This window comes from Mesoplodon densirostris, chromosome 1 (assembly GCF_025265405.1).
Source record: "Mesoplodon densirostris isolate mMesDen1 chromosome 1, mMesDen1 primary haplotype, whole genome shotgun sequence".
In the NCBI taxonomy this organism is placed as follows: Eukaryota; Metazoa; Chordata; class Mammalia; order Artiodactyla; family Ziphiidae; genus Mesoplodon; species Mesoplodon densirostris.
In genome coordinates this window covers 37,132,106-37,158,008 of record NC_082661.1, presented here as the reverse complement: position 1 = coordinate 37,158,008, position 25,903 = coordinate 37,132,106, and the positions used below count along the sequence as shown (strand labels likewise).

The following is a 25,903-nucleotide window of genomic DNA, read 5'->3' as shown; positions in this document are numbered from 1 at the left end:
ACACTGTGCTTGAATAACTCCAGTTTATCCTTCAGACTCCCCTGAAAGGTTCCCACCTCAAAGAAGTCTTTGTAGAAACCCTCTCCGCTGCCTCCCCGTCGAATGACGGGCCTCCACAGCTTAGACTCTCAGCACTCTGTACTTTTTACTTCTTTATATACTTACTGCAGATTGTTACCGTATATTTATTTATGTGATTATTTCTTTAATATTCATCTATTCCAGGAAGGCAGGACGGGGACAATTTGGTTTTCTCATCACAGGTCATAGCACCTGGCCCAGCACGTGGAGGCAAAGTAGCTCCCCTTGGAGGTCAACAATCATTGGCCAGGTGTGTTTTCTCGTGGGCAGTCTTTGACATCACCGCCGGTGTGCGCAATAATTGTTAAATCTCAGATTAGTTAAGCCCCAGGGGAACATCTTAAGGGAACACCTTAACTTGCAGTAATCATTTTGCCCAGCAGGGGTCTCTTTCTCCCCATCACTGGGGCCAAAAAAGCTTGAACTCCTGGGTATCCTTATGGTTTTCACAGCCATGCTGCTCAATGTGGCTATGCTATACCACCACCTCTGCATCGCCTGGGGGCTTGTCGGAAATGCAGAATCTCAGGCCCCACCCACACTGGAGGAATCGGAATCTGCATTTTAACAAGATCCTCAGGTGATCTGTGTACACGTTAAATACTGAGAGGTGCGGTTCTAGAGGACACTCCTAATATGAAAACTTGGAAGACAAAGAAAACCCCATCTAAATGGCCTTTTTGCATGATTCTTTCCCACTAAAAGGAGGAAAGAGGGTTAGGATTTGCTTTTATTATGAACATAAAATATACATACAGCATAATATACATTTACACATTTACAATTCGCAGTTACTTTCATCTCTTTTGAACTCATTCAGTTCTGCACTGCCCAGCGGCCCGCTCCTTCCACTTACACTCAAGACATTCTCTTTACCTTGGTACACACAGCGTGTGACCTAGTAAGAATTACCAGGCCCAGGCGTCGAATAACCGGCTTTACTGTCCTCACAGAATCACTTTCATTCTGTTTCCTTTCCTGTCGCTACAGGCTTTCCATGGCCTCACACTTCAGCATGAAAAATTCAGGAGAAAAGAGGGCTGCAACAATCCCTTGTGTCTTTCCAAAACACCCTGAAACATCTTCCATGAGCGAGGTGACATGTAAGTCGGCACTGACAGCACTTCTGGTTAACACGGTTTAAGGGCTACCTATGGGAAGAGGCTCTGACGCATCCCATACAAACTAAGCTTGTTCTCCAAATGGGTGATCACGAAGGATCTGAATGTCAGTGGTATCACAGTAAATAAATAAATAAACAGTAATAAATACAAATAAATAGAGTGGGTTTCACTAAGGGAAATGTCAATACCTACGTCCCTGTGCTTTCTCAAAACATAATTAGGTGCCGCTTTACAACAGGTTGATAAAGAGAAGCTGGTTTTCATGATGAGTTGCTCTTCGGGGCGGTGAAGAGCAGCCAATGGAAGCTTCTATCGTCGTTTTCCTCAGAACGTCTCTATGCGAGAGGCTTTGTAGGAGTTCTCTTTGAGGCTATCAAATATTGCTTTGGTTCCATTCTGCCACTGTAGCACCAGATCTATCGGGGTCTTCCCAGCCTAATCAAAATAGAGGAGGGAATTTTACTTCCAGGGCGGAGGCATCTATAAATTCATCTCCTGTGTGTGTGTGTGTGTGTGTGTGTGTGTGTGTGTGTGTGTGTGTGTGTGTGTATTTAATGAGGTAATGGATAGGTGTCTGTTATTGAAGTGTTTTATGTTTTCCATTATGAGTGATTTGCAGTTTATATTCAAACCAGCCCTTCACTGATTCTCACGGGAATGCTTTTGGCATTTCAGATTAGCAATGGTTTTCTTTCCTGTGGGATATCCCAGGTGGTGGTAAAAATCCCCAGTCCCTAGACACTAAACAGCAAGAGTAAGCCAAGTCATTTTCAAACTCAAAAAAATGCCTCCATACTTACCCAGTATCCTGCAAAATGGGTGTAGGGAAGTAGTAGTATCCCTCTTGGTCAAGCACCACTTCCTATCAACTTGGAAAATGATTCCTGATTGATAAAAACTGGTGGGGAATGAACTGCTTCAACACCTTGGTTTAAGTACACAAGTACTACTCCAAGGGGTAGATTTTTCACAGCTGCTCAGAACTTACATTGATATCAGTGATGTATGAATAAATGAGATGATATCAATGATGTATGAATAAATAACTTTTGAGACCAAAATTTTTTTACCTTAAGCATACATCTCAAGATATTTACAACAATTAAAACTGTGTCACCTCTCCATTCTTGTCTTTGAATTTGAGAAGTCCTAAAATTTTCCTTCTCTATTCATTCAGAAGTCTCTCTTTATCCCAGAGATTGCAGACTGGCAGCTTTGAGATGCAAATAAAGCTAGAGACCTGTTTTGGCCCAAACAGAGCTTAGATTTTTTTTTTTAAGTTGGAATTAATTGGCAGCAGTTGGAAATTAAGAGATTTCCCAACTGAATTTGTGATCTCTGTGAAAAAACTGGGAGACCTGGCAGCACAATTCCCGTGGTTTCATGGAGCAGCAATGGACTGAGTTGGGGAAGGGCTGCTACCTTTAAGTAAGTTGTGTGCATGGCACCAGCAGCCATCATGTAAGTCATCTATGCCATCTGCCTGGGCCCTGTGCGGATTTGAGTTAGTGGCCCTGTAACCTTCATTCTGGACCTTCTCACCTTGTAGCATCCTACCTTGAGGGACACTCATCAGCAAACATGAAGACAGAGTTTTGGACAACAATACAGTAATGTATTGTTTCCAGTTCCCTTCAAGATGGTGTCCAATAGCTTAGTGATCTTTTTTGGGAACATCCATCCATTGGGTCAGTGACATTAACAGTTCCAGAACCTTTATGCTGGGGTCTTACTGATAATTCAGAGCCCTGAACCCTATTTGTATATTTGAGGCTATTCTTTCATGACTTCCTCCAACTCCTCTGTATTGAAATATATCTCGTGATTCCCTGGCTACTTACACAGTCTCCCCAAATCTGTATGCTATTTATCTCTGCAGGTAGTGTCTCTCACTGCCTGAAAAAAAATCATATTTTCTGCAGCCTTGGGGATTTCATTGAATCTACTCTTTCTGATAGTTTGTTTAAATTATCTGAGAAGACCAATCCCAATATCAAGAATGAGGGGACCTGACTGTTAACGCAGTCTCTATTGCATTTATTTTTTGTTCCTGTCACCATGACTTCTTTTTTTTTTTGAATGATGAAGTATTCCTCTCAGTATTATAGTAACACAGTAAGAGGAAGAAATTATTCACAGTATAAGATGATTGGGGTTTTCTTTCCTTCTTTGTAAAGTGATTCTCCAAAAGCTTCTTTCAAATTACTTCTTCAGTACTTTACACTCATTCCTCCCAGTGATTTTTTTTTTTTTTTTCGCGATATGCGGGCCTCTCACTGTTGTGGCCTCTCCTGTGGCGGAGCACAGGCTCCAGACATGCAGGCCCAGTGGCCATGGCTCACGGGTCCAGCTGCTCCGCGGCATGTGGGATCTTCCCGGACCGGGGCACGAACCCATGTCCCCTGCATCGGCAGGCGGACTCTCAACCACTGCGCCACCAGGGAAGCCCCTTCCCAGTGATATTTTTAAAGCTTAGATGATGCTTGACTGGGAATTGGGACCATGAGGAAAATTTGGTTACATTTCCTGGCTTACAGATGAAGCTTAATTAATACGTACTTGTAAAGGGGACTTATACAAGCATTTGCAGGGCCTAAATATAGGAAAGTATTTTGAGGGATGTGCAGATAAACCAAAGAGGAGGATGAATAGAAATTATCTCAAAAATATAGGCAAAAGCATGGCTCCCCCTGGAAAAAGTGGTAGCCTGTCATGCTGCTGTAAGGAGGCGAGGACTATTCAGAATTACTTGGATTAGATGTTGATTAATTTGAGTTCCTTGGCCCTTGGTTGCATTGACCACTGTGGAATTTTTGACAACTTCAGCAGTGGTGGGTGTCTTTATTCCTGACTACCCCAGACCTTGCTCAGCCAGGGATGGCCAAGGCAGACTGTGCTTATGTCTGTAAGCGTGGGCGGTTTGGCCATCTTTTATCTTCAAGTCCAAATTGTTAAAGAATTACTACAGGCTATATCAGGCACCGAGCTCATAGCAGGCACTATGGCTTCCCCACCTCTGACCAGGTGATCTGAGTCCTTGCCAAACTCAGCAATGTCCTCATGGGAGTGACCAGGGGCATTTAAACCATCAAGAGACCCCTGAAATATCAACACTACCATTGTAAGAATATTTTCAAGTATGTGAGCCATATTTTTGTTCATTAGAAAGCTGGCAAGCAGGGCCCCTTGCTTGAGCACTTACACAGTTCTTGATGTTGAGGTCGGCTCCATACATGATCAGGAGTCTGATCATCTTGTACCGGTTCAGCCTCACGGCGTCATGCAGGGGGGTATCTCCTTCCTAGAGAAGCAGAGTGAACAGACGAGGTGAGCCTGAGGCCAGGAAGTGGGTCCCGCAAGGGTGCCCGGCTGGGGCAGTTATTCCAAATACGTCAATGAGTGAAGCTTTAGGAGGCCAAACTCTGCGGGGCTACTCACTCGGTCTTTGGCGTTGAGTTCCGCCTCGCAGGCGATGATATGCTCTGCACACTCGTAGTGGCCAGTCCTCACTGCCACGTGCAGCGCCGTGCTGAGCAACTGCAAAATGCAAGAGCCTGCTCTGTCCCTGGGCTTGAGGACAGAGGCTGCCCAGACCCCAAGGCATGTGTGAAGGGGAGAAGTGGAGGAGGGACAGGGTGGAGGAGGGGAAGAAGGAGGGGGACAGGAGGAGGAGAAATACCTTATCCCGCGCGCTGATTTTTGCTCCTTTGTTCAGCAACAGTTTTAAGACATCCAGGTTTCCTCCGCGGCTTGCCCAGTGGATGGCTGTGGATTCAAGCTATACCGGGAAGGTAAAAGGACAGGAGTTAGTGAAAGAAGACCCTAGACAGAGGAATTAGTACTTCGTTTCTAAAGCCCAGGAACGCCAGGTTTGCTAGGGCATCCGTGGGTGACACTGGACTGTCCTCGTCTAGGTTGCCAATTGTAACTATTGTGGTCGAAGGCTCTTGCCAAATGTTTTGGCTAAACTCTTAAGTGTGTGAATGTGAGTGTATGCGCTCCTGTGTACGTATCTATGCGCGTGTTTGCATCATTAGGAGGTTCTTAATAAACCTAACAAATCGTTTTAAAAGAGGATAAGAACTACAATTTATTGGGAATTTCCTCGTGCCAACATAGTGCCGCATACTTCAGACGCAGTGATGCTCCCAGCAACATTATGAAGTGGGTATTCTGTGCTCGTTTTGCAGATGAGAAAAACAAAGCTCCAAAATATTCAAGTTTCTTGCCCAAGGAAACACAGCTAGTAAGTGGCAGAAGAGATATTCCAACCCACAGTCTGCCTGGAACTTTGAACCACTTTTGCCAGATACACTCAAAAGTTCTAGACAAATGTATTTTAAACTTCTGGCAGAATAAAAGTAGTCCCTTCCAGAAGATATTCATCTGGATCTGACACCTCTCCCTTGTCCCTGTTGTTTCTTCGTCATCCCTCGCTGGTTCTCTCCTGCCGTTTGTGCCAGCACACCCTCTGTACCTTGACCATCATCACTCGTGGTCACTGCACTTACTCATAAGAGTAAGTTTGGTACATCCCTGGCCCTCCAAATCCCATGCTCGTGCATTTTTGTGTCTTTCTATACAAACTTTATATTTTGTTTCTTTTCTTGTTTTTCTGTGTGTACGTCTTTGGGGTTCGGTTTTGGCCAGTTCCTTTGGACTTTTCCAGTCCCTTTTCCACTTTGCTGAAAAGTCAAATTGAGCTGTATTTAAATAAAGCGTTTTCCCAGCTCAATCTTCAGGTCATAAAATATGCTGTGTACCAGTCTGTGTAGAAATCACAGTGGTTGAATTACTGAGGGCTGAATAGCAGCTACTTTCCGTAGATGCAATTCATTTTGTATGCAGTCTATCCCCAAACCTCACTGATGGCAATCAGCATCTATCATATAAGGTGTGCAGCTAGAGAATTCTGAGATGTTGTTGGCAGCCAAGGGGCCAGGAGCAGGCGGCCACATATGGTGGAAGGACATGGAGGCTGAAAGGCAAGTGTTGACTGTATTACTTCTCAGTAAGGCTACTGACTTGATAATGACCCAAGTCTTCGATGAGGATATTGAATTCTGTCCAGCAGCTCTCACTTCCTTCGTTTCCCTGGAACACTCCTCTCCTTTCAGTATGTGTAGAAAATACTTCCCACATGACCTAGTCCCATCTCCCAACTTCCCTTTGTATGGAGAAACGAGCTTCTGCCTAGTTCTTGCAGATCAGTTTTCAATACAGTCAGCCCCCTTTTCCATTGTAGGTTTTCTCAAGTTTCATATAGTCTACTTACTTTGGCTCACTTCCAAACAAAGAAATATATTTACCATATCACGGAATTCAATCTGGGCTCCAGCTTCTATTAACTTCTCCACAATTGCCAAATGTCCTTCTAAGCATGCTCTATGAAGAGCTGTCCGTTTATACTGTCAAAATAGAGATTTAAGAAAGAGAGAGGGAGCAATGCATATAAAAATGAGCATAAATCCTTTCTAAGAAGTATGAAGCTGGGGACTCTGATGACCTAGCTGATAGAAACTTGAGTGCTTCTTTATGAGTTAGAAATGTCAAATTTACTAAAATTGTTGTCTAGAACAATTATTCTGCAACTGGGATTTGCGCCTTCTGCAACATACATTTCTAAGTGCATAGAGGTCTACATCGAGGCACGTGGGCTTAAAGATTCAAAACTACCTAAATGCTGACATTTCCCTTTCTTGTATTTTGTGCCTTCATGGTGTCTATAGTATTTGCCATGCAGTTCAGGCTGTTTTCTTCCATCTGGGATGGTTGATAGGTTGAATATCAAAAAGCATTCAATTCATTTTTAAGAAAATGGGAGACATTTTTCATTCAACTTCAGAAATGATTCCCCATTTCAATTCATGGGGGAAAGGATACAAAAAGGATTAGTGAGTTCTGGTAAATGGCTTCATATAAATGGGCTAATAGACTGTGCTGGAACACCTTTTAGGCATTATTTCACTCCAATGCCCTCTATTTTCAGATAAGGAAACTGAGGTCCAGAAAATGCAGATTGGCTGCTAAAAATCAAATAGGCCAGTAGTAATAGAGCTAGCACTTGAACTCCAGTCTACAGATTCCCTGTGTAGAGCTGATGTATTTGAGTCCAATCAAAGATAATGCTAATAATATATTTCTCCATTGGTGACTCGTTGGTCCTGCCATATTAAGAGTCTATCCCAAAGATCTAAAAATGAAAGACAAGCTGAAAAAGCAGTCAGAAGTATATTAGAGTGCAAAAAATAATGCAATCCATAGCACTAATCCAGCATTTTCTTTTTTGGGACCACTGCACTCCCCTGTTATGCTATTGGCATATGTGGCAACAGCTGGGGAGACTGTTTCAGGTGGATTGATTTTTGGCACCAGATTAGCAAGGCTGCAGCAAAGCATAAGAAACACAAAATTAATGAGCTGGATTTTGCAGTGCTTTGTATAAGCCTTACCTCATCACAGACATCTGGATTGTTCTTGTCTGACAAGAATTTTTCTACTACCGGCAGTTTATTCTCCAGGGCAGCCTTCAGAAAACTAGGCACATCCACAGGTTCTGTCTAAAGCCAAAAAAACAGTGTGAGAGTTACCATGGGTTTTCCAACATTCAATCAAACCCTCCACAGATATTTATTCCCCTGTAGCCTAATGCCGAGGTGTAATACTACAAAACCAAGCAGCCCTTACAATGATTTCGGGTTCAGGTTCCTTCACAACTGGAACTTTAGTTTTCCTGTATTTTTTCCTTTTCTTCAGTTGAATGATTATTTCAAGGTCTTCTAAATTTTCAAGCTTTGATCTTTGTTCTAGTTTTTTCTTCTTGAGCTAAAAAAGAAATCCATGTTTCAAAATACAGTGAGTTCTACTGACAAGCATTCTGGTTGTGTCAAAACAGAATCTGCAAGGTCTGAGCTAAGTATGTGAACAGTTTGCACAAAAAGATAAAAAATTTATAATAAATCTTTGACTCGAATTTAGTGATTTCTTATTCAAGTACTTAGGGGTCAAATTTTCCAGCTAATTGCTTTCATCTTCACTTTTCTTGCTTATAACATCAGCTTTTCACTGGAGATAGGATCTAGTCTCTAAGTGATGGTTTTGTAATTATTTCCATAAACAAACCCCAGATTTCTGTAGAATTTTGTATCATGCTCATGAATTTTTTTTTTTTTTTACCCAAAAGACTCCACTAATAAGTTTTAAGCTCTAAAATTTCAATGCCAGTGTCTTTCAGGTGGCCCACTAAGCAGGGCTCATGAAATAGACTATCCTGGACTACAGCTAACAAATGCATGTTTTATCTGCGGTTAGTAAGTAATGAAAATTCACCCAGCAACACATTTTGTCAACACAGAAAGCAGCCACAGTCAAACAATGATCCATGGACCACAAACCACATTAATAAGAAAAAGAAGGCTCCCTTGTTTGGGATTAACTAGACAGTGTAAGACATCAGAAATTCACTGGACACATTTCTCTTTCCAAGTCTTTCAATCAAAACACAGTCACAGAACATACAGTGATTGATTCGGAATCCAGAGGTCATAGTCTTGCCAAAGAATTATTTTCTGCAATTATTTTCTGTCCCATAGAAGTTGCCTCTTTATAGGTTAGAATCTGGTAAAGAAACAGCTTTGGAATGGTTGCATTTGTTTGGTTTCTCTCTCCTCTCCTTCCTGTCTGGCACCTCCATCCTCTGCCCCGTCCCCAACCTCCCACTCATGAATTTCATGGAAGGGTCTTACCTCTGCCTCTCGCTGTTTCTCAGTTTTCCACTGTTGCTCCCGCAGGCTCACAAAGTGGGCTGGAAGTGTTTTCAGGTCCTCTTGCTTCTCTAAAGTGACAGCAGCTTCATACTCTCCATCTCTGAAATCCTCAGGAAGGAACTCCCCAGCGTCCCCACTGCTATTCTTCTTCCCTGTAACCTACAAGGGAAGATGGCAGGGCCAGAAGTAGCAGGCCTGTCCTGGGGTCATTCTCCACAGAGGATGCTGCAGGCAGCCCCCGGTCCTCCCTCCATGCTGACAGTGGCCTCCATTGCAGCACCTTCTCCTATATCAGGCAGCAACGAGTTGCTGCAGTGTTCCAGGATAACCTTCAGATGCTTGTCCCCCTCTCTTGGTTAAATCAAGGTTTAGCTTAGGTTGAAATGTTGAAATCTACTTTTAATCTACTTAATCACATTTCTCCTAGGAAAATCACTATCTGTTCTCCCCATCCCCACCGATTATTTTAAATTCTTTCATTTTAGGTTGATGATCCTTTGCCTTGAGTTATAGTTTCCAGACATATATTCTTGCAATAGAACTTCTCCCCTAAGGCATTTTGATAACTATACATGCTTACACACTTTAGTAATAAAAGCAAAGGAGAAGATAATAGATAGGAAATATGTAGAGAATTCATTACTGCCAGCTCCCTTTTTCCAGTTTCACTTATTTCATCACATAAACCAACCATTTTCCATATATGACATTTTCAGAGTACCAGCACATTATGCAAGAAAGAAAAGGGCATTTCAATTTTCAAATAAAAATCAAGGCTGCCCCATTTTTCACTGCGTAGAAATAATGTGCTTTACATACCAGCTCTTCTACTTTCAGAACCATCATGTTGACCTGAAGTTCCTCTGTCTGTTTTCCTCCTGGGGGATGAAACGTTGAGTCGGCCCTGGGGAGTCCCCCTGCTCTGATCAGCTTATATAGCTAGGGCCGGGTGAGCTAATCTTCCAACCTGGGAACCCAAGTAACACCCCTGCCCCCCACCCGGGGCCAGCTCAGAGGCAGGTGAAGTTTCATTCCAGACTCAGTGTCTGGGAAGCAGGAGAGGGAGGGGATGACAAGTAACCCCACTGAATATGTGAATCAGGAAGAAATGTGAGAGGGCCATTCCTTTGGCAGTGACCACACCGCTCAGCAATGCAAGTCATCCTATTTATCGGGAAGCCAGGGGACAGCTGTCTGTTGACATTGCACCACACCACTGCTCCTTTTCCTTCTTTGTCAGCTTTCATATGACTAACCCTATCAAGAAAATGTAAATGCCCTGTGTATCACACCACCAATAATATCTTTCTGATAACCAGACTTATCGACACGTCACTTGGGGGAAGTGTTGCTTCGGGACATCCTATTCCCATGGGTAAACAGCCTGAGAGGAAAGGATCCGGGTCCTAATTGCCCTTGTCTATATCTGTTTGGAATTCTCTGAAGTGATGTCTGGGGCTAAAAAGGCCCCATGACATGCCACCTTCCCATCATTATAAGAAATTGAAAGCATTCAGTAATGCACTTTTATTTTATGGTGTCACAGGCCATAATTAGCACATGACATGCATACTGTCTTCTAAAACAGCATGCTTACTGGAGCAATTTTTATTCAAAAAGTTTCCAAAATGTCCCAAGATAGGTTGTATGAGACTGGTTATTAGTAACAGTATAACCTTGATTAGGTCAGAGCCAAAGTGCTCAGGTGCTGTGGATAAAAGACTAACCTGTGGGAGCTGGTCAATGGAAAACTGATGAATTCATAAAAGTGCTAACAAAAGATCAAGATAAAAAAAATTAATTACATGGGACTGAGTGAACTGATGAAGATGATTATAATTTTTGTGACTTTCCGTTGGAATAAAAAAAAAATCCCACAAGGACTCAGAGGCAAAAAATATACAAATCAATTTTCACTGCAAAGTAAAGGAACTGTTACAGTGGAGGATTCCTGGACTGAATGTCAATATTATGACATAGTATGAGGGTGTTTCGTGTTTGGTAATTGCGATCATTGTTGCTTTTGTTGTGGTCATCCATTTACAATGCTTGGTGTCAGTCTATTTATCTCTTGTAAAAATAAAATACAGTGTGTGTGTGTGTGTGTGTGTGAGTTGTGGGGGAAATTTAAAATTCCTGGAAAAAAAATAAAGTTAATTAGTAAGTTAAAAAAATAATAATAAAAAAATGCGTATCCCTGGGCCCCACCTCAGGCATTCTGAGTTGATTTATGGTGAGTCCTAGGAATCTGTATTTTTCAAAACACTCAGGTAATTCTGATGCATGAAGGCTTGAGACAGGTTGCCAGAGGAGCAAAGAGCTTTGCTTTGGGGTGGGGTGAAAAGACCTCTGTTTCTGGTTTCTCATCTCTGAGGTGTTTAATTATGTGAAAATACTTAGGTCTCTTTATAGTTCAAGGAGAAACTGAGATTACTATCTCCAAAGCCATTTAAAACCTAATTTTTCTCAGTAAAAGAAAGGAGGGGGGGGAGTGAGAGTCTGAATGGAACAAGTGTATTCATCAGGATGTTATGTTGACCTGTGTTTATCACTCCCTCAAACGTGCCCACACAACAAACATGGCTGCCAATCTCTTCTTCCCCCTTGAACTGATGGATTTTCTGGAACTTTCAGAATGAGACATTGACACACACACCCCAAAACCAAGGTGCTGGCAAAGAGGGACCCTCCCAATAACTCCTGTTATCTATTCTGGTCTCCTAATGTTCTATCCTAAAAGGTTTTACTTAAAGGAAATTTCCTGGCATTTTCTTTGAGGTGGAGACAGCTATAACCATTTTCATTGGTCTCATTAAATAAGAAGTGGTCATTTAAGGTTTTCCTACCATTTGTGTTATGCCTTTTTGTTCCAGGCCTGACCCAAACTGAGGGGAGCCTTAGGAGATATCTTTGAGGGAAGGGTTGTGTGTTGTTTAAGCATCTTGGATATAGAATCCCAGGGCTGTTAGTGCCCTCAAAGTTCAAACAAGACCAATGCTTTCATTCTGCAGAGAGGATGCTGAAGCACAGAAATGTGTTAAGTCACTGGCTGCAGACACACAGCTAATTGGTGGATGCTAGGTTGAAGAGTTTGGATTCCATCCATCAGAAGCAGAGAATCACTGAGGCCAGAGCAGATTTCCCATGGTGGTTCATATCTAGACCCACTCGGGGCCCAACCAAAACTGATTGAAGGGCTCTTCTGTGTTCAGATCACCTCAAAAAATGCAAGTGAAAGTGGGTGGGATGGCTCACCAAGCCCATTCCTTCCTCTGGTCAATTAATCATCCCCTCCAACCTGACTAGTTGTATGCAGGAGAGTCCAAGAAGTATTAAAACTTTGCAGAGGATGACGCTTGAGGAAGGGTTGATGGAATGGGCAGAACTTAGAGAAGGAGCCAGCTGGCCAGATCCTCGGGTATCTTCAGACGAGGAAAAACATAACTTGTCATTATAAAACATGAGAGGATTTTGCTCGTCAGAAAGAAATTCTAGATACATTTAGCTCCCTAACAACACATCAGACAAAATTGTATTTTCAAATCATTCTTATTCATCAAAATTGAGAACCAAACTTTGCAACTAGAGGAGAGTTCTCTGTCACTTGTTTTTCAGGAGCTTCCCTCCCATAAAAGTTCCCCTAGTGGGATAAGTTCTGAAATTTGTATATTTGGCTTGATCATAACCTCAAACTAGGCATAACCTTTCCTTACCAAGATGAATTAAGACAACAGACCTGCAAGTTGGTTCTAGAATGATTTAGCAACCCAGTGGCAACTATCTGTGGCCGGAATGAGCAGGGGAATAGTCCTGAGCTTGGCCAGAGTTACGTGACGAATCTTTCCCCTCCCCTCAGGATTTATGCATTTCAACAAGACCAGACTTATAACCCTGTTTACAGGTGAGGAAAGTGAGAGGTAGAGAAGCAGGGCCTAAAGCACCTATTGCTGTCCCCCAGGGTTTGAGAGACTTGCCCAGATACCACCAGGGTTCGTGGGCCACAGCTCAGCTCCAAGGACAATTTTGTCTTTCCAAATTTTAGGATATTATACTTCTACTCAGACTTTTTATTTTTACTATATTTTCTTGACTGTGTAAGTAATATATAAATATGTTGTTGAAAATTAAAACAACACAGAGAGAAGGCTGCTTAATTGCAATCTTGCTGAGTGTTGATTTGGTACTTGATTTCTTTCACTTGATCCTTGTCTTAGAGCTCATCTTCTACCAACACAGATAAGTCTGTCTCATTATCTTCAACAACTATACGGATTTCTCTGTGTGGACCTACCCTTGCTTATTTAACCATGCTCCTATTTATGGACATTCAGGCTGTTTTTCAAAATGGTCCTTTTATTTGCTACAATCCAAGGTATCTTATAGCACGTAAAATGTTATTGTTATTAATACTCCTTGCCCTTAGAGCACCCACCCTGATACTAAAAGGAAGGACTTGGAGGACTGTAGCCAGATTCTGGCTCGGAAGCCACATTGTTCTGCTGTTGCACCTGTAATTGCTCATTTTGCCATCCCTCCTAATTGCCTTCCCAGTCCCAGCTGCTACTCACCACTCTTGGCTCAGTGAAATAGCAGACTTTGCGCAACTAGGAACCCAAGTATCCCTACAAGGAAGCCCAGGCTCAGTTACACACTCAGAAATACCAAAGGGAGGTCAGAAGGCTGAAGCAAAGAAGGTTCAAGGTTGTTTGCCCTCCCCTGCCAACCAGGGATGGAATCACCTGCATTTGAAAAGCCGCACGTACTGGGGACATTTTGAGCAGGGTTGTGGCATCTGCCTTCATCTCCTCTCAAAGGACAGAGTCAAGACCAAAGTCCTCCTGTATCCAGGGCTCTGTATAGAAAGTGCATGCACATTGCTGTAAGCAACCCAGTACAAGCTGCCTTTTTGCAGATATCGGCGGCCTCCTTTGGTAGATGTAGGTGAAGGCTGTAGGTCTCTCCTCCACACCTTACAGCAGCAGGTGCCTTGTTGTAAATTATGTAAATTGTCTCTAGCCAAATTCTGCCACACATATGGATTCATGTCAGCCAACAGGTACACACAGCCACATGACTGTGCTGTAAACTCAGTGAAGCAGCCCCTGGCCATTTAGATCCTAAGACAGTGCCCGGCATAAAAAGTTTACTTGAGGCAAATGAAACCATTCTAGCAGTAGATTTCAGCTAACTTTCTAGTCTAATCAGATGACAGAACCTTTCATGTATGACCCAACACAAGATCTGACCAATTCCTATTACTGAATATAGACCTAGGATTCTAAAGGGCATAGCAAAGTGCCTGACACATAGTGAGGCTAAATATTTAGTTGACACCTGGCAGGAGTCTTACATTCTTTTCTAGCCAAACCACATATCTTAAATCCTCCTTTCTTAAATAACAAATAATCTGCTAATACTAATTAGAGGTAAAGATAGTTAAAGTGGGTGACCTACTCTGGAGTGTGAGCAACTTATTAGCATCTTTCATATGCCAACTAACCACAGCAAATGTAACCTCCCCATTAGGACACCTCAGAAGTTCCCTTTCCTAGGGTGTGATTCCAAGGCTGGGTGTATCTTAGAATCATCTGTGAAGCTTTTAAAAGGTGCTGATGCCCTGACCTCAACCCAGGTGAATGAAATCTGAACCTTTGCTTTAATGTCCAGGTATTGTCTTGGAAAAAAAAAACCAAAACTCTCCAGTTGATTCTAATTTCCACCCAGCATTGAGAACACCGCTCCAGGGTATAGATTTAAATGAATATGTACATAAATATACATACGTATATCCTTGAAGATGTAGAAAGCAGTCAAGCCATCCTTATCCCAGTCTCAGAATTCTGATTGTGAAAGGCTTTGCCTTTACCACGACTATGGGAAACACACACACACACACACACACACACACACACACACACATAAAATTTACTCATCAATATTTATTTGGCCCTACTATGTGTCAGGCATTTTTTAGACCTGAGATATACCAATGCACACAAGAGACAAACTCTCCTGCCCTTGTGGAGTTTTCAGTTTTACTGAGCTATTTAAGGAAAACTGCAGGCAATATAATATGCTTCTTCTGGCACAAAGCCAAGGAGGGTCAGGGAAGGCAGCATTTGTATATATATGAAGTTGTAAAGGATGAAGGGTGTAGGATGAGGAATTAGGGAACCTGGCTTTTAATCCTGCCTCTGCCCTGGGACTAGTTGAGCAAGTCCCTTCAACTCCTCAAGTTATCAAAGGAGAGCTTTGAACAAAATGATTTCTGGGCCCCTAAAGTTTTATTGAGGTCTCAAAGCCACTGAATCAAAAGATAGAAATAAACAACACTCATGTGTGAAGCATCACATGCAGACCACAAAGTTGATTCTCCAAAACCTCTAAAACAGGAAATGGCCGGTAAATCCTTCACTTGCCCAGTGTACTTCAACCACTTCTAAGACATGCCCCACTTGATAAACATAAAGATCTCACACCCTCTGTTAACATGAATAGAAATGTCAAGATCAGCCTGGGGCCCAAACCAATGAAAGAAATGGTAATATGCTTTTCCAAAGTTTCCCAGGCCTTAGAGATATTGATAAAGCTCCTTTCCTCCTCCTTCCCCTCTGAGGATCTCTGCCCAGGTTCTTGCTTTTGCCAGAGTCTGTGCAGGAAAGGTATCAATAAGCAGGAAGCGCTGTCAGTGACTTTATTTCCTCAGTGTGTTCTCTTTTAGGCTTCTGTACTAATTCCCAGTCTTAGGAAGGCAGAGCCTTTAACAACCAACATTCTGAGATGGTGATAAGGATGAGTGGACTGCCTGTTACCACTCGGAGAAGAATGGGTGTGTGGAAGAAGCAGCTAATGTGAATGCATAATGATTCCCCCTCCTGCCCCTAAGCTTTCTGAAAAGCAAAACTTACTTCATGCGATGAAATTGTACTGAATGGACAGTGGGATGATGGAGAGTTTGCATTGAAGTGGTTTTTTAAAAAGAAGTCTGATTGTCATAGTAACACTCTGAAAAGATTTTGATGCAACTTTGGAATTACTTCACATTCAATTACATAGGACATCCACTTGGGGTGAGAGATAAGTGCTTCTATCACTGCAAACATAGAAAGTCCATTTAAGCTTTTTAGCCAATTTATTAAAGCAGAGGAGAATTATTCTTAAAATACAGTTTCTGACTTTAAGGAGTGTTGGAAAAAATTTTTCTTGGTGTAGTTTGGAGTTTCCTAATAAAAGAGAAAATGCTGCAAAACAACTTAAATTTGGGTTCTTTGGGAAGAAGAGAACTCGAGGGCCAGGAAAAGAACTGAGCAGTCATTGAGTCCATTTGCTGAACATCAGGAAGGGCCAGGTTTAGGCAGGTAGGACCCTCTTACTTTAAAGATTAACACCTCCCTTTGTAACCATCCCAATGCTTAAACTCTCACTTTAACATAGTTGTTTTTTTTTTTATGGTTTACCTAAATCTTGGCAGTTCAGTCTGTTTGTTTCATTCTAGCTTCAGGAAAGATCATCACCACCAAAAACGTTGATTGAGCACATTTACAATGAGTTTTGTTAGATCAAGAGGAGAAAAAGCTAAAAGGTGAAGTTTCTGCCCTTGAAATCTTACAGGAACAATCCCCTCTATGGGCTCAAAACCCTTCTTATAACTATGTATTGTTAAACTCTTCAGGACATCAAATTTTGGAGCATAGAAAGGGTTTCAGTACTGTCTAGCCCAGTCCCCCAATTAAACACAGTGGAGCAAGTGACACCAGAAGAGATTAAGTACTTCATCCCAAATCACACACAGAGTCAAGATCCAAATCAAGGTCTCCCTACTTCCAGGCCAGTACTCCATTCCCAGCTTAAAAGTATCTTGGTTATTTTTCTTCATGCTAGCTGATATTTAGTGGTCTATTCCTTTCAAAGTATTTAAATGCCCACACTGTATCATTTCATGTTTTGTCTCCTCCTATACAGAGGTTTATACCTTGGTCACTTTAATATATATAGGCTCCCATTCCTTGGAGAAATAGCTGATTCCAGGTCTGGAATGGGGAAGGTACAAGATGAGCTCAGACTACACTGTGCTGGAAAGCAAGGAGGTACTCATGGACTATGGGGAACTTGCCCAAAGATTCAGCTGTAACGACTGTAAGGGCTCCTCTCTCCAAATTTGGGATATGTCATGTCAAAAAGAATGATGGGGGCTTCCCTGGTGGCGCAGTGGTTGAGAGTCTGCCTGCCGATGCAGGGGACACGGGTTCGTGCCCCGGTCCGGGAAGATCCCACATGCCACGGAGTGGCTGGACCCGTGAGCCATGGCCACTGAGCCTGCGCGTCTGGAGCCTGTGCTCCGCAACGGGAGAGGCCACAACAGTGAGAGGCCCACGTACCGCAAAAAAAAAAAAAAAAAAGGAATGATGATGGTAACTTCTGAATAAAACAAATAATCTATTGAGTCCATAGTGATAATAAATAAATAATATAAATATGTAAACAAATAAATAAATAGAGAAAGGAAAGGAAAGGGGAAAGCTCTTCTTTACAGAAGAATGCCAGCTAATTGTTATGGAGAGAAGGATACAATTAGAAAGTTCACAATTTTACAACCCCCAGTGAAATAACTGATTCAAGCAAAGATCATCAATGAATGCTAAGACCATTTTATAAAAGGTCGTTGGGCATCAGGATATTCTCCTAGTACTAAAAGATCACACAGAGATTACATATTAAATATGAAGGATCAAAAAGCACCTTTACAATGGAGAAATCTGGCAGGCACCACCTTCACAAGTGACAAAATTTATCAAGAGAAGTGCTAGGGACCAGATATCAGCATTTTTAAAAATTTTCAAGCTGATTCTAATTTCCATCCAGAATTGGGAATACCATCCCATGGTTTAGATTTACACAAATATGTATGTATATGTACATATATATTCCTGAACTTGTAGTAAACAAATAAGCCATCCCTATCATGGTCTCAGAATTTTGATTGCTAAACACTCCACCTTTACTAAGACTGTGGGGAAAAATACATACATCATATATATAATTCCTTCATTCAACAAATGTTTATCTAAGTCCTGTCGGGGACAACCTGACATTATGCATTTCCTGAAGTGTTGCAATAAGAAGTAGCATCACTTATGTAATATTCAACCTGAATCCAATCATGAGGCAACATTCCGACAAATCTAGAATCTTGGACAGTCAACAAGACAACTAGCTTAGGCTCCTCAAAAGGTCAGTGACTTGAAAAACCAAACACAAAAGAAGTGGGGAGTTGTTCTAGAGTAAAAGAAACAAAAGAGACAGAACAATCAGACAAGATGCGTGAACTTCGGTTGGATCCTGTCATTTAAAGAACAAAAGCCATAAAATACAGTTTGGGGCCAATTAAAGAAATCTGAATTGGGGCTGTATTTTAGACACTGTATTTGACTTAATGATAGTTTTCTTGTGTGTAATAATGATTTTGAGGTAGTATAGGAGAATGTCCTTATTCTTAGGAAATACATTCTGAATTATTTAAGGGTGAGGTGTCATGATACCTGCTTTCAAATGGTTCAGCAAAAAAAGTGTGTGTGTGTGTGTGTGTGTGTGTGTTGAGAGAGATAGGTGGAAAGAAAAAGAAAGAGCAAAGCTTTAAAATATTAACAGTTGAATCTAGGTGAAGAGTATACAGGTGCTCAATGTACTATTTCAATGTTTCTGTCCCTTTCAAAATTTTAAAATAAATATATAAAACCTCTTAGTAAAATAGGAACCTTAGGACATAAGCTCCGTGAAGCAAGGAATGTATGTTTGTCTGTTTCTCTCACTGGTGTTCCGCAAGTCCTTAGAGCAGCCCCTGGCACATAGTAGGCACTCAATAAACATTGTTTAATGAAAAACAAACAAAAAAGGCGGCCCCAGCCTGGACTCAGGGGGCTGGATGGAGACCAGGGAGCAGGCGTGTCTGCCCAGCAGCGCCCTGCCTGTCAGCCTGGTTCTGAGCTCCCTCAGGAGGCTCCAGCACTAGCCTGGCGCTGCCAGCTAGGTAGAAGGTTGGGGGAAAGAAGAGTCACTCAGCCAGAATGGCTTTCCCATGACCTGCTTTCTCACCATTCGCCACGATCCAACTGGAAACGACACGGAGACGTTTCTGATGAGAGTATTAGTATGTAGCACCCGTCGGCACACACGGGTTCAGCCACCCCGTGGACTCAGGGGAAGACCTCCTGGACCACAAGCTCCAGGAGACCCCGGACAAATGGGGAAATGGAAAGTCTTACACGAGAGCCACAGCTGACTTCTTTTCTTCATTTTATCTCCCGTAATGCCACCAAAACAATACATTGTTTTTCAAAGATGAGTTTGCTAAGATTCTTCCAGTTGATGGCTTACTACTTTGTTTTTAAATTCTGGGGTTAAGGAAACGTATATATTAAGAAATGATACAATATGAATTCAAAAAATGAACTGGAAGTTAATGGAGGCATTGGTGGTGAGGGATTAGGGTGCTCAGTGAAAGTCCTGCCACTAAAAATGTCTCCATCCTCCTCTTTATTTTTCTCTTTCTCCTTCTCTTCTTTCTTCTGTCCTCTTACTGTCTGCTTTCTTTCTTTCCTTCCTCCCTCCCTCCCTCCTTCCTTCCTTTCCTCCCTCCCTCCCTCCCTTCCTTCTTTCCTTCTTTTTTTCTCTCTTTCTTAAAAAAAAATCACATGAAGCTCAGGCTGAACCCAGCCTCCCCCCCTACACCTCCCATGAGTGGAGCCATGTCCCTCCTAATAGTGACAGTTGGAGAAAGAGGTTCAGACCCTCTTAACTCAGAAAATCCCCCCAGGCCTGTCATCTCTTTCATGTGTAGACCTGCAAAGGAGGTGAGCTTACCTCTCCCACTTAGAAGGAGACTGGCAGTGCTGTGTGAACTGAATTCACATAAGAAAGGGAAGAGCCTGTTTGGAAGAACATCCCCTTCTGCTGCCAACACAAGCAGATCTTTAGAGAGGAGGAAAACTGTAACCCCTCCAAGATCTTTGCTCCCCTTTGGAGCCCAGGCGCTCAGGTTTCACAAAGGAATTTATAGAGCAGACTGACGCCTCTGGGGTTGGAATGGGCTCAGGACCGAGTGGAGAGCGTGAAGAGGGACAGGCACCCCTCTCTTCTTTGTGTGGACTGGGATTGTTTACCAGGGGATGAAAACGTCCTCTCACTGAAAAGGAATGTTTGGCAAGGAAATGACCTCTGGAGGCTCAGCCCAGTGGCTCCCTGGGGAAGCAGTTTGGGTGAGTGACAGATCAGAACCGCCAACCTGGGCAGAGCACACTAGGTGGGGCAGGCGAGGGGGCTGGGATCACAGGAGCTTTGTGATGTTTAAAGCAACTCCTGCCTTCAAAGGACAGCTGTCCTCTTGGTAAATTATGTTTTGCAAAAGAAAAAAAAGAAAAAAAAAATTGAGAGGTGAGAAAGCATATTGAAAAATAAACGAAATGTTTCCTAATGTACCACTTAGCTCAGAGCTTGTCCTAGATCCTTTCAAAACCATGTTTGGGGTTCCTGATATGGTGTGGGGTGAGTTGCTCTGGTGGCTGACATTTACACTTGGGTGAGATGGAGAGAGATGACATTCTTCCTTATTTGGTGGCTCTGGAAGCCACATTCCCTCCTCATCTCTCATCCCATAAGACCCTGGCCCTGGTCAGCAGAAGCCAAAGCCATTCAGCAGCTTCCCCCCTTGGCACTTCCTTATCTCACAGTCTTCACTGTGGAATTCCCAGGCCCACCCCAGTGCTCCGGATGTGCTCCAATCCATGGCCTGCCACTTGGCTCCCCTTGTGATGACAAGCAGATAACATAGCTCACATGCCTTCTCCTTTTCCTGCATACCAACCAGACCCCAGCTTCGAAAAGGAAATGCACCACAAACCAAGAGAGATGGAGTTTTTATTTTATATAGACATTGTTAAGACTCTACAATAAGCCTAGTGCTTTCCCATGTTACTGCTGTTCCCTGAGTTAATCCCCTCAATCATCTCAGGATTTTTACAGATGAGGAAATTAGTGGGTGCAGAGCTTAATTAAATATCCACAGTCACATAACAAATGTGTGTGTGTTTCTCTGTGTGTGTGTGTGTGTGTGTGTGTGTGTTGACGATGAGGGGCAAATTCAAACCCTAGGCTGACTCCAAGTCCAAAGCACTTTTATTGTAGTTAAATCCCATCATAACGACACATGACCCCAACGGCAATCTATCACTCTCAAGAAGATTCACCAAGTTCGGACATCATTAACTTCAGGACAAGTATTCTTTCTTCAAGGCGTGCTAGCAAAAGCAGCACTTTCACTATTCATCAACATCACTATGGTTACAACCACAACTCAAATGCAATTTACAAAGACTCCATATCTGAGAAACAACAAGAAAGCAGAGAAAATATTTGCTAAGCACGTCAGTAAATGAATAGGTGTAAACGTGAAATAAAGTGGCAGGAATATGTCCAAATCAATAAATATGAATGAGTTAAATGCCTCTTTTGAAAGAGAGATGCTCCTATATGGGGTAAAACAATATGAACCAAACTATCTGCTGTTTTGTAAGAGGCACACTTATATCAGGATGACATTGAGAGGATGAAAATAAAGGGATGGATAAAGAGATACCATGTAAATGCTACCAAAATACGCAGAAGGGGCAATATTAGTATCAGACAAAATAAATTCAAAGCAAAAAAGCACTAAATGAGACAAAGAAGGATGAAAAACACCATCCAACAATTATTTCTACCAATAATTAATTTTTATGCAGTCAACAACATAGCATCAAAATTTCTAAAGACCAAATCTGTGTACTCAGGCATGCTAAGAACGGGTACACTTGAGTAAAAAGTACTCTTTGGGCTCGATAAGAACTTGCTGTCTCTTCCAGTGGATAATTTGTATGCAGTATATTTAAAGCAGGGAGCTTAAGCTCAGACTTCCAGATTGGAAAGATTCAAAGTATTTCAGGGAGAGCTTATTTACGCTTTACCAGTGTTTTACGTCAGGGAAGCATTATAACAAATAGACCGTGAAGATCACACCACATCCTAAGGAAAAACAAAAAGCCACAGAAGGTTCTTGGAGTGTCTCTTCAGGAAATCCTCAAGCACTCAAGGCCCTTGCCAGTTAGGGTAATATGTTCATAAATTTCCCCTAACAAACTCATTCCAGCATCAGAAAATGACAAATCAATCAAACTTTAAAGGATTGATAGCTAAGCTCTTCCAGGACTGTGGGCATGAATCCAGGAAAAGAATTTATGCCAGAAAATTGAACCCCTTCCTGCCAGAAATGGAAATAAATACAGAAAGAAACCCAGTTACTTCAACTCATATATACCATGTTTTAGGCAAGAGAGTGAGGATGTAGCTTAGAGCTTCTCACAGATGAGAAGCAAGTAAGGAACTAAAGTGCTCAGTTCTTAAACCTCATCTTCTCCAGCAGGGCTTGGGCCAGTGGAGGAAAGGGGTCAAGAGGCTAATGAGGGTGAAGTTTGTCTGTGGACTAGGCACCTAGGTTCTAAATGATGTCTTTTGAGGGGGACACAATTTGAGTTGATATTAAAGGAAACCTAAAACTAGTAAGTGCAAATCTATAATATTTTGTCTGGTAAGTGTAAATTAGGCAATGAATAAATTAGGAACACTTGAGGGAAAATTAATGTAGTTGAGTTCACAGGTACCTTATGTTCTACATCCAAATCCAATAAATACTTCCGGGACTTCCCTAGAGGTCCAGTGGTTAAGACTCCGCGCTTCCACTGTAGGGGACAAGGGTTTGGCCCCTGGCTGGGGAACAAAGATCCCACATGCCACATGGCAAAAAACCCACAAAAAACAATAAATGCTTCCAAACTCTGTGGGAACGTAGAATGGAAACCCTACTAGGTGATTCACAAACAAGGTTTTTTGGTGTGTAGATGGATTGAACACACGCGCACACATGTGTATTTTTATTTGTATATGTGTACGTCTATACATGTATATACCTATAGGTAGATAGGCAGATATTAATTTGGGTCCTATTTCTATCTCTCCCTCTCCATTCCTTGCGTTCTCTTTTCTCTTTTCCCCCCTCTCTCTGGCCTAACTCTCTGCCTCTGCTTTTCATTCCCTGTGTGTCTGCCAGTAGGTAGTTCTTTTCTCTGCATGTCTTTTCATGGAGCTCAGTGTATTTCTGTCAGTCATAGGCTGTCTGCCCTTCTCTCTTCCTCTCTCTGTCTCCCTCCTCTTCTTACTTTTGCCTTTTGCTTTGAATGTGCTGCTGCCCCTGCTGCTATGATGCATTTTCTGTTGATGGCGTGAGTATTCAGGATGACCAAATATGGTAATGGGTTTCAGTCAGGGTTGAGATCATGGTAGCCAAGCAGTGCTTGTACCCTGCACAGTGCTCAGGAAACTCAGGACTATCGCAAACACTGGCCCACCTCACATCCAGGCTCCTGAGGTCAAGAGGAGACAGAGAGATATAGCCAGATCCTGGTTTATAAAAGGCATCAGAGGCTCTCTGTTGGCAGCAGCCACTTGTTAAAATTCAGTCAATTTTCCATCCCAAAGCAATTTACATTCATGTCTCTGTAAGGATCACTTTGCTGTGCCCTTACTGGAGGGGAAACTGTCTTCCTTAGAATCATTTAGATAATTAGAGTAAATCCACCGGATAAGGAATGCTCAGGTACAACAATGAAACTATTGAAAGATCTTTTTTTTTTTTTAATTCACCCTCCTTTTAAAAGAATGTTCAAAGAAATTGCCACATCAGAGTTCTGAAATGTCAAGAATTCCTCTCATTTCTTGCTGTAGCTAATGCCAGGAACATTCTAGAACACTGCAATTGCTTGTTCTTTAGAGTGAAGGATAAAGGATAATTTTGTTTGCCTGAGCTTTAACCCACCTGAAAAGTATTTTTCCAAGGTCCTCCTTGAGCAAAAGACTGATGGAAAAACGTTCAACCAACCTATTGGGAAATAACTTTTTTGTTAAAGGACTTTGCTTAATCAAGCATTCGTCTATGGCATTTTAGGGATTTCACTTTTACTGAATCCTTCCAGAACCTGCAGAAAGACTTCAAAATGGACAACACTAACTTCAGCTGCAGAGCACAGCTGCAGTGAAGGTTAGGGGAGATAGGCTATAGTGCAGTATGTCAAGGGTACAGCTTCATTTTTCTGTATTTCCCTTTTGTGATTTATTTTTTTAAAGAGGAGTCCAAATCAAAAAGGCAGGGAAGCCTATCCCTTAAATTCATGGCTCATGAAGTTGATTAGAAAGGTTTTTTTAAGTCTTGTGGAAGGGCTATGTAGGGTGTGAAACTTCCCACTTATAGGACAAATTCTAAACTGTAATGGGACCTTCCCCTCAACCCAGCCTATTTATTACCATTTACTGAGCATTCACCATATGCCACATCATGGGATAAATGTTTAATTAGCTCATTTAAATCTCACAGTAATCCTTTAATACAGATAAGATTAATATTCCCTATTTTACAATGAAGAAACTGAGCCTGATGAGTTAAAGCAGTTTGTTCACACAGCTAAGAAGGAAGAGATCTGAGATTCAAACCCAGGTCTGCTGACCTTACAGTCTGTATTTTTAAATACCTGTCCCAGGGCTAGACTTGACATCAGGAGTTCAGCTACAAGGAGAAAATTGGCTCCAAGCCACAATGGGAATGAATGTCCCAGATGGGAAGATTATGGAGACCATTGTAGTAAGAGCTATTTAGCTTTGTGAAGCCCTATACATTTGCAAAGCCTGATATCTATTATCTCAGGTGATCTTTTCTAGAATTTAGAGACTTAGAGGTTGTTGTTCTCATTTTAACAGAAAAAGAGACTAAGACTCAATGAGGTTAAGTGACTTCCTCAAGGTCACATACCTGGGAACTGACAGAGCCAAGACTTGGGCCAAGGTTCATCTCACTTTTGTCCTTTGAGTGGCTTCTCCTGGGCCAACTACAATCAGTTGAGCATTACTAGTCTGAAGCGTTGTTTTGAAAAATAGTCTCAGGATGGATCAAGACTTGGCAAGAAAAAAGTGTCATGATTGATTAGTCATGTCGGCATGGACACCAGAATGAGGACTGGCAGCACACTTGCCACAATTATGTCATCACTGATCTATTTTGTGCAATCCCATAATTTTACAGAAGAGGAAATGGAGGCCAGCTTCAGAAATTCTGAGAATTCTCAGAATTGGAATTGGGTTGATTCTAACTGAAATGGAACTGAATTGACTGAATTAAGGTAAAGTAAATGTACCTGGACCAAAGTAAATATGGTAGACCTGGTGATCAATGTATTACACAGTGAAATAGTTCAATAAAACAGGAACAGAGCTAGAATTTATGAGAAGGAAAATACAGAACATCTCCCTATCTGACATTTCCAATATCCAGAAATCACCAATAAATTAATAATATTAAATATTATTAATTAATTTATACCTGTAATAAGATGCTGCATGGTAGGGAGGGCAGGTGCCAAGAGAATTGAGTATAGAGATTGAGGAAGCATGAAAAGGAGATTGGCATCTCCTTCCCCTGGCTGGATATTCACAGCAGACCAGCTCCTCTGTCTCTGCATCAAAGAGGATTGGAGAGATGTGGAAGGTGCAGAGAAATGATCCACCACTTGGAGCTGCATGCCCACCACTGGGCCTGGCAATGAGCTTGAGCTGCCCATGGGACAGCTGGACACAGTGCACTGCAGGGACCTGGGCCTGAGCCATCTTGCTGTTATTCCACCTGAGAGGGTTGTCAATCCAGTGCAGATACCCACCAAGAGGATGTTGCCTATGCCACCTTCAGTGGGAGCTGAGATGGAAGGAGAGCCCAGGAGCAGAGGACATGGAGCTGGAGCCAAATGTTTTAGTCAGGGAGTTACACAGCAGGGGGCGGGGGGGACAGGGGGTCTTCAGGAT

General features: G+C 42.2%; 1 protein-coding gene across 1 annotated transcript; it reads right to left on the bottom strand.

Annotated features, from left to right (window-relative positions):
• Positions 1-798: 798 nt before the first annotated feature.
• On the bottom strand, positions 799-10,027 carry ANKRD1 (ankyrin repeat domain 1). Its single transcript, XM_060102154.1, has 9 exons — positions 9,791-10,027; positions 8,951-9,130; positions 7,893-8,030; positions 7,658-7,765; positions 6,515-6,613; positions 4,885-4,983; positions 4,644-4,742; positions 4,408-4,506; positions 799-1,640 (listed from the first exon to the last, which is right to left on the bottom strand). The coding sequence occupies exons 1-9, from the start codon at positions 9,815-9,817 to the stop codon at positions 1,530-1,532; spliced, it is 960 nt and encodes a 319-aa protein (XP_059958137.1). The 5' UTR covers positions 9,818-10,027; the 3' UTR covers positions 799-1,529.
• Positions 10,028-25,903: the final 15,876 nt, after the last annotated feature.

Excerpts from the sequence above, each read along its gene's own strand:
- ANKRD1 (XM_060102154.1), bottom strand. The coding sequence starts at position 9,817 with ATGATGGTTCTGAAAGTAGAAGAGCTG. Across the intron at positions 8,031-8,950 it reads AGAAACAGCGAGAGGCAGAG|CTCAAGAAGAAAAAACTAGA; the intron begins GTAAGACCCTTC and ends TTTCTTTTTTAG. Across the intron at positions 1,641-4,407 it reads ACCTCAACATCAAGAACTGT|GCTGGGAAGACCCCGATAGA; the intron begins GTAAGTGCTCAA and ends TATTTTGATTAG.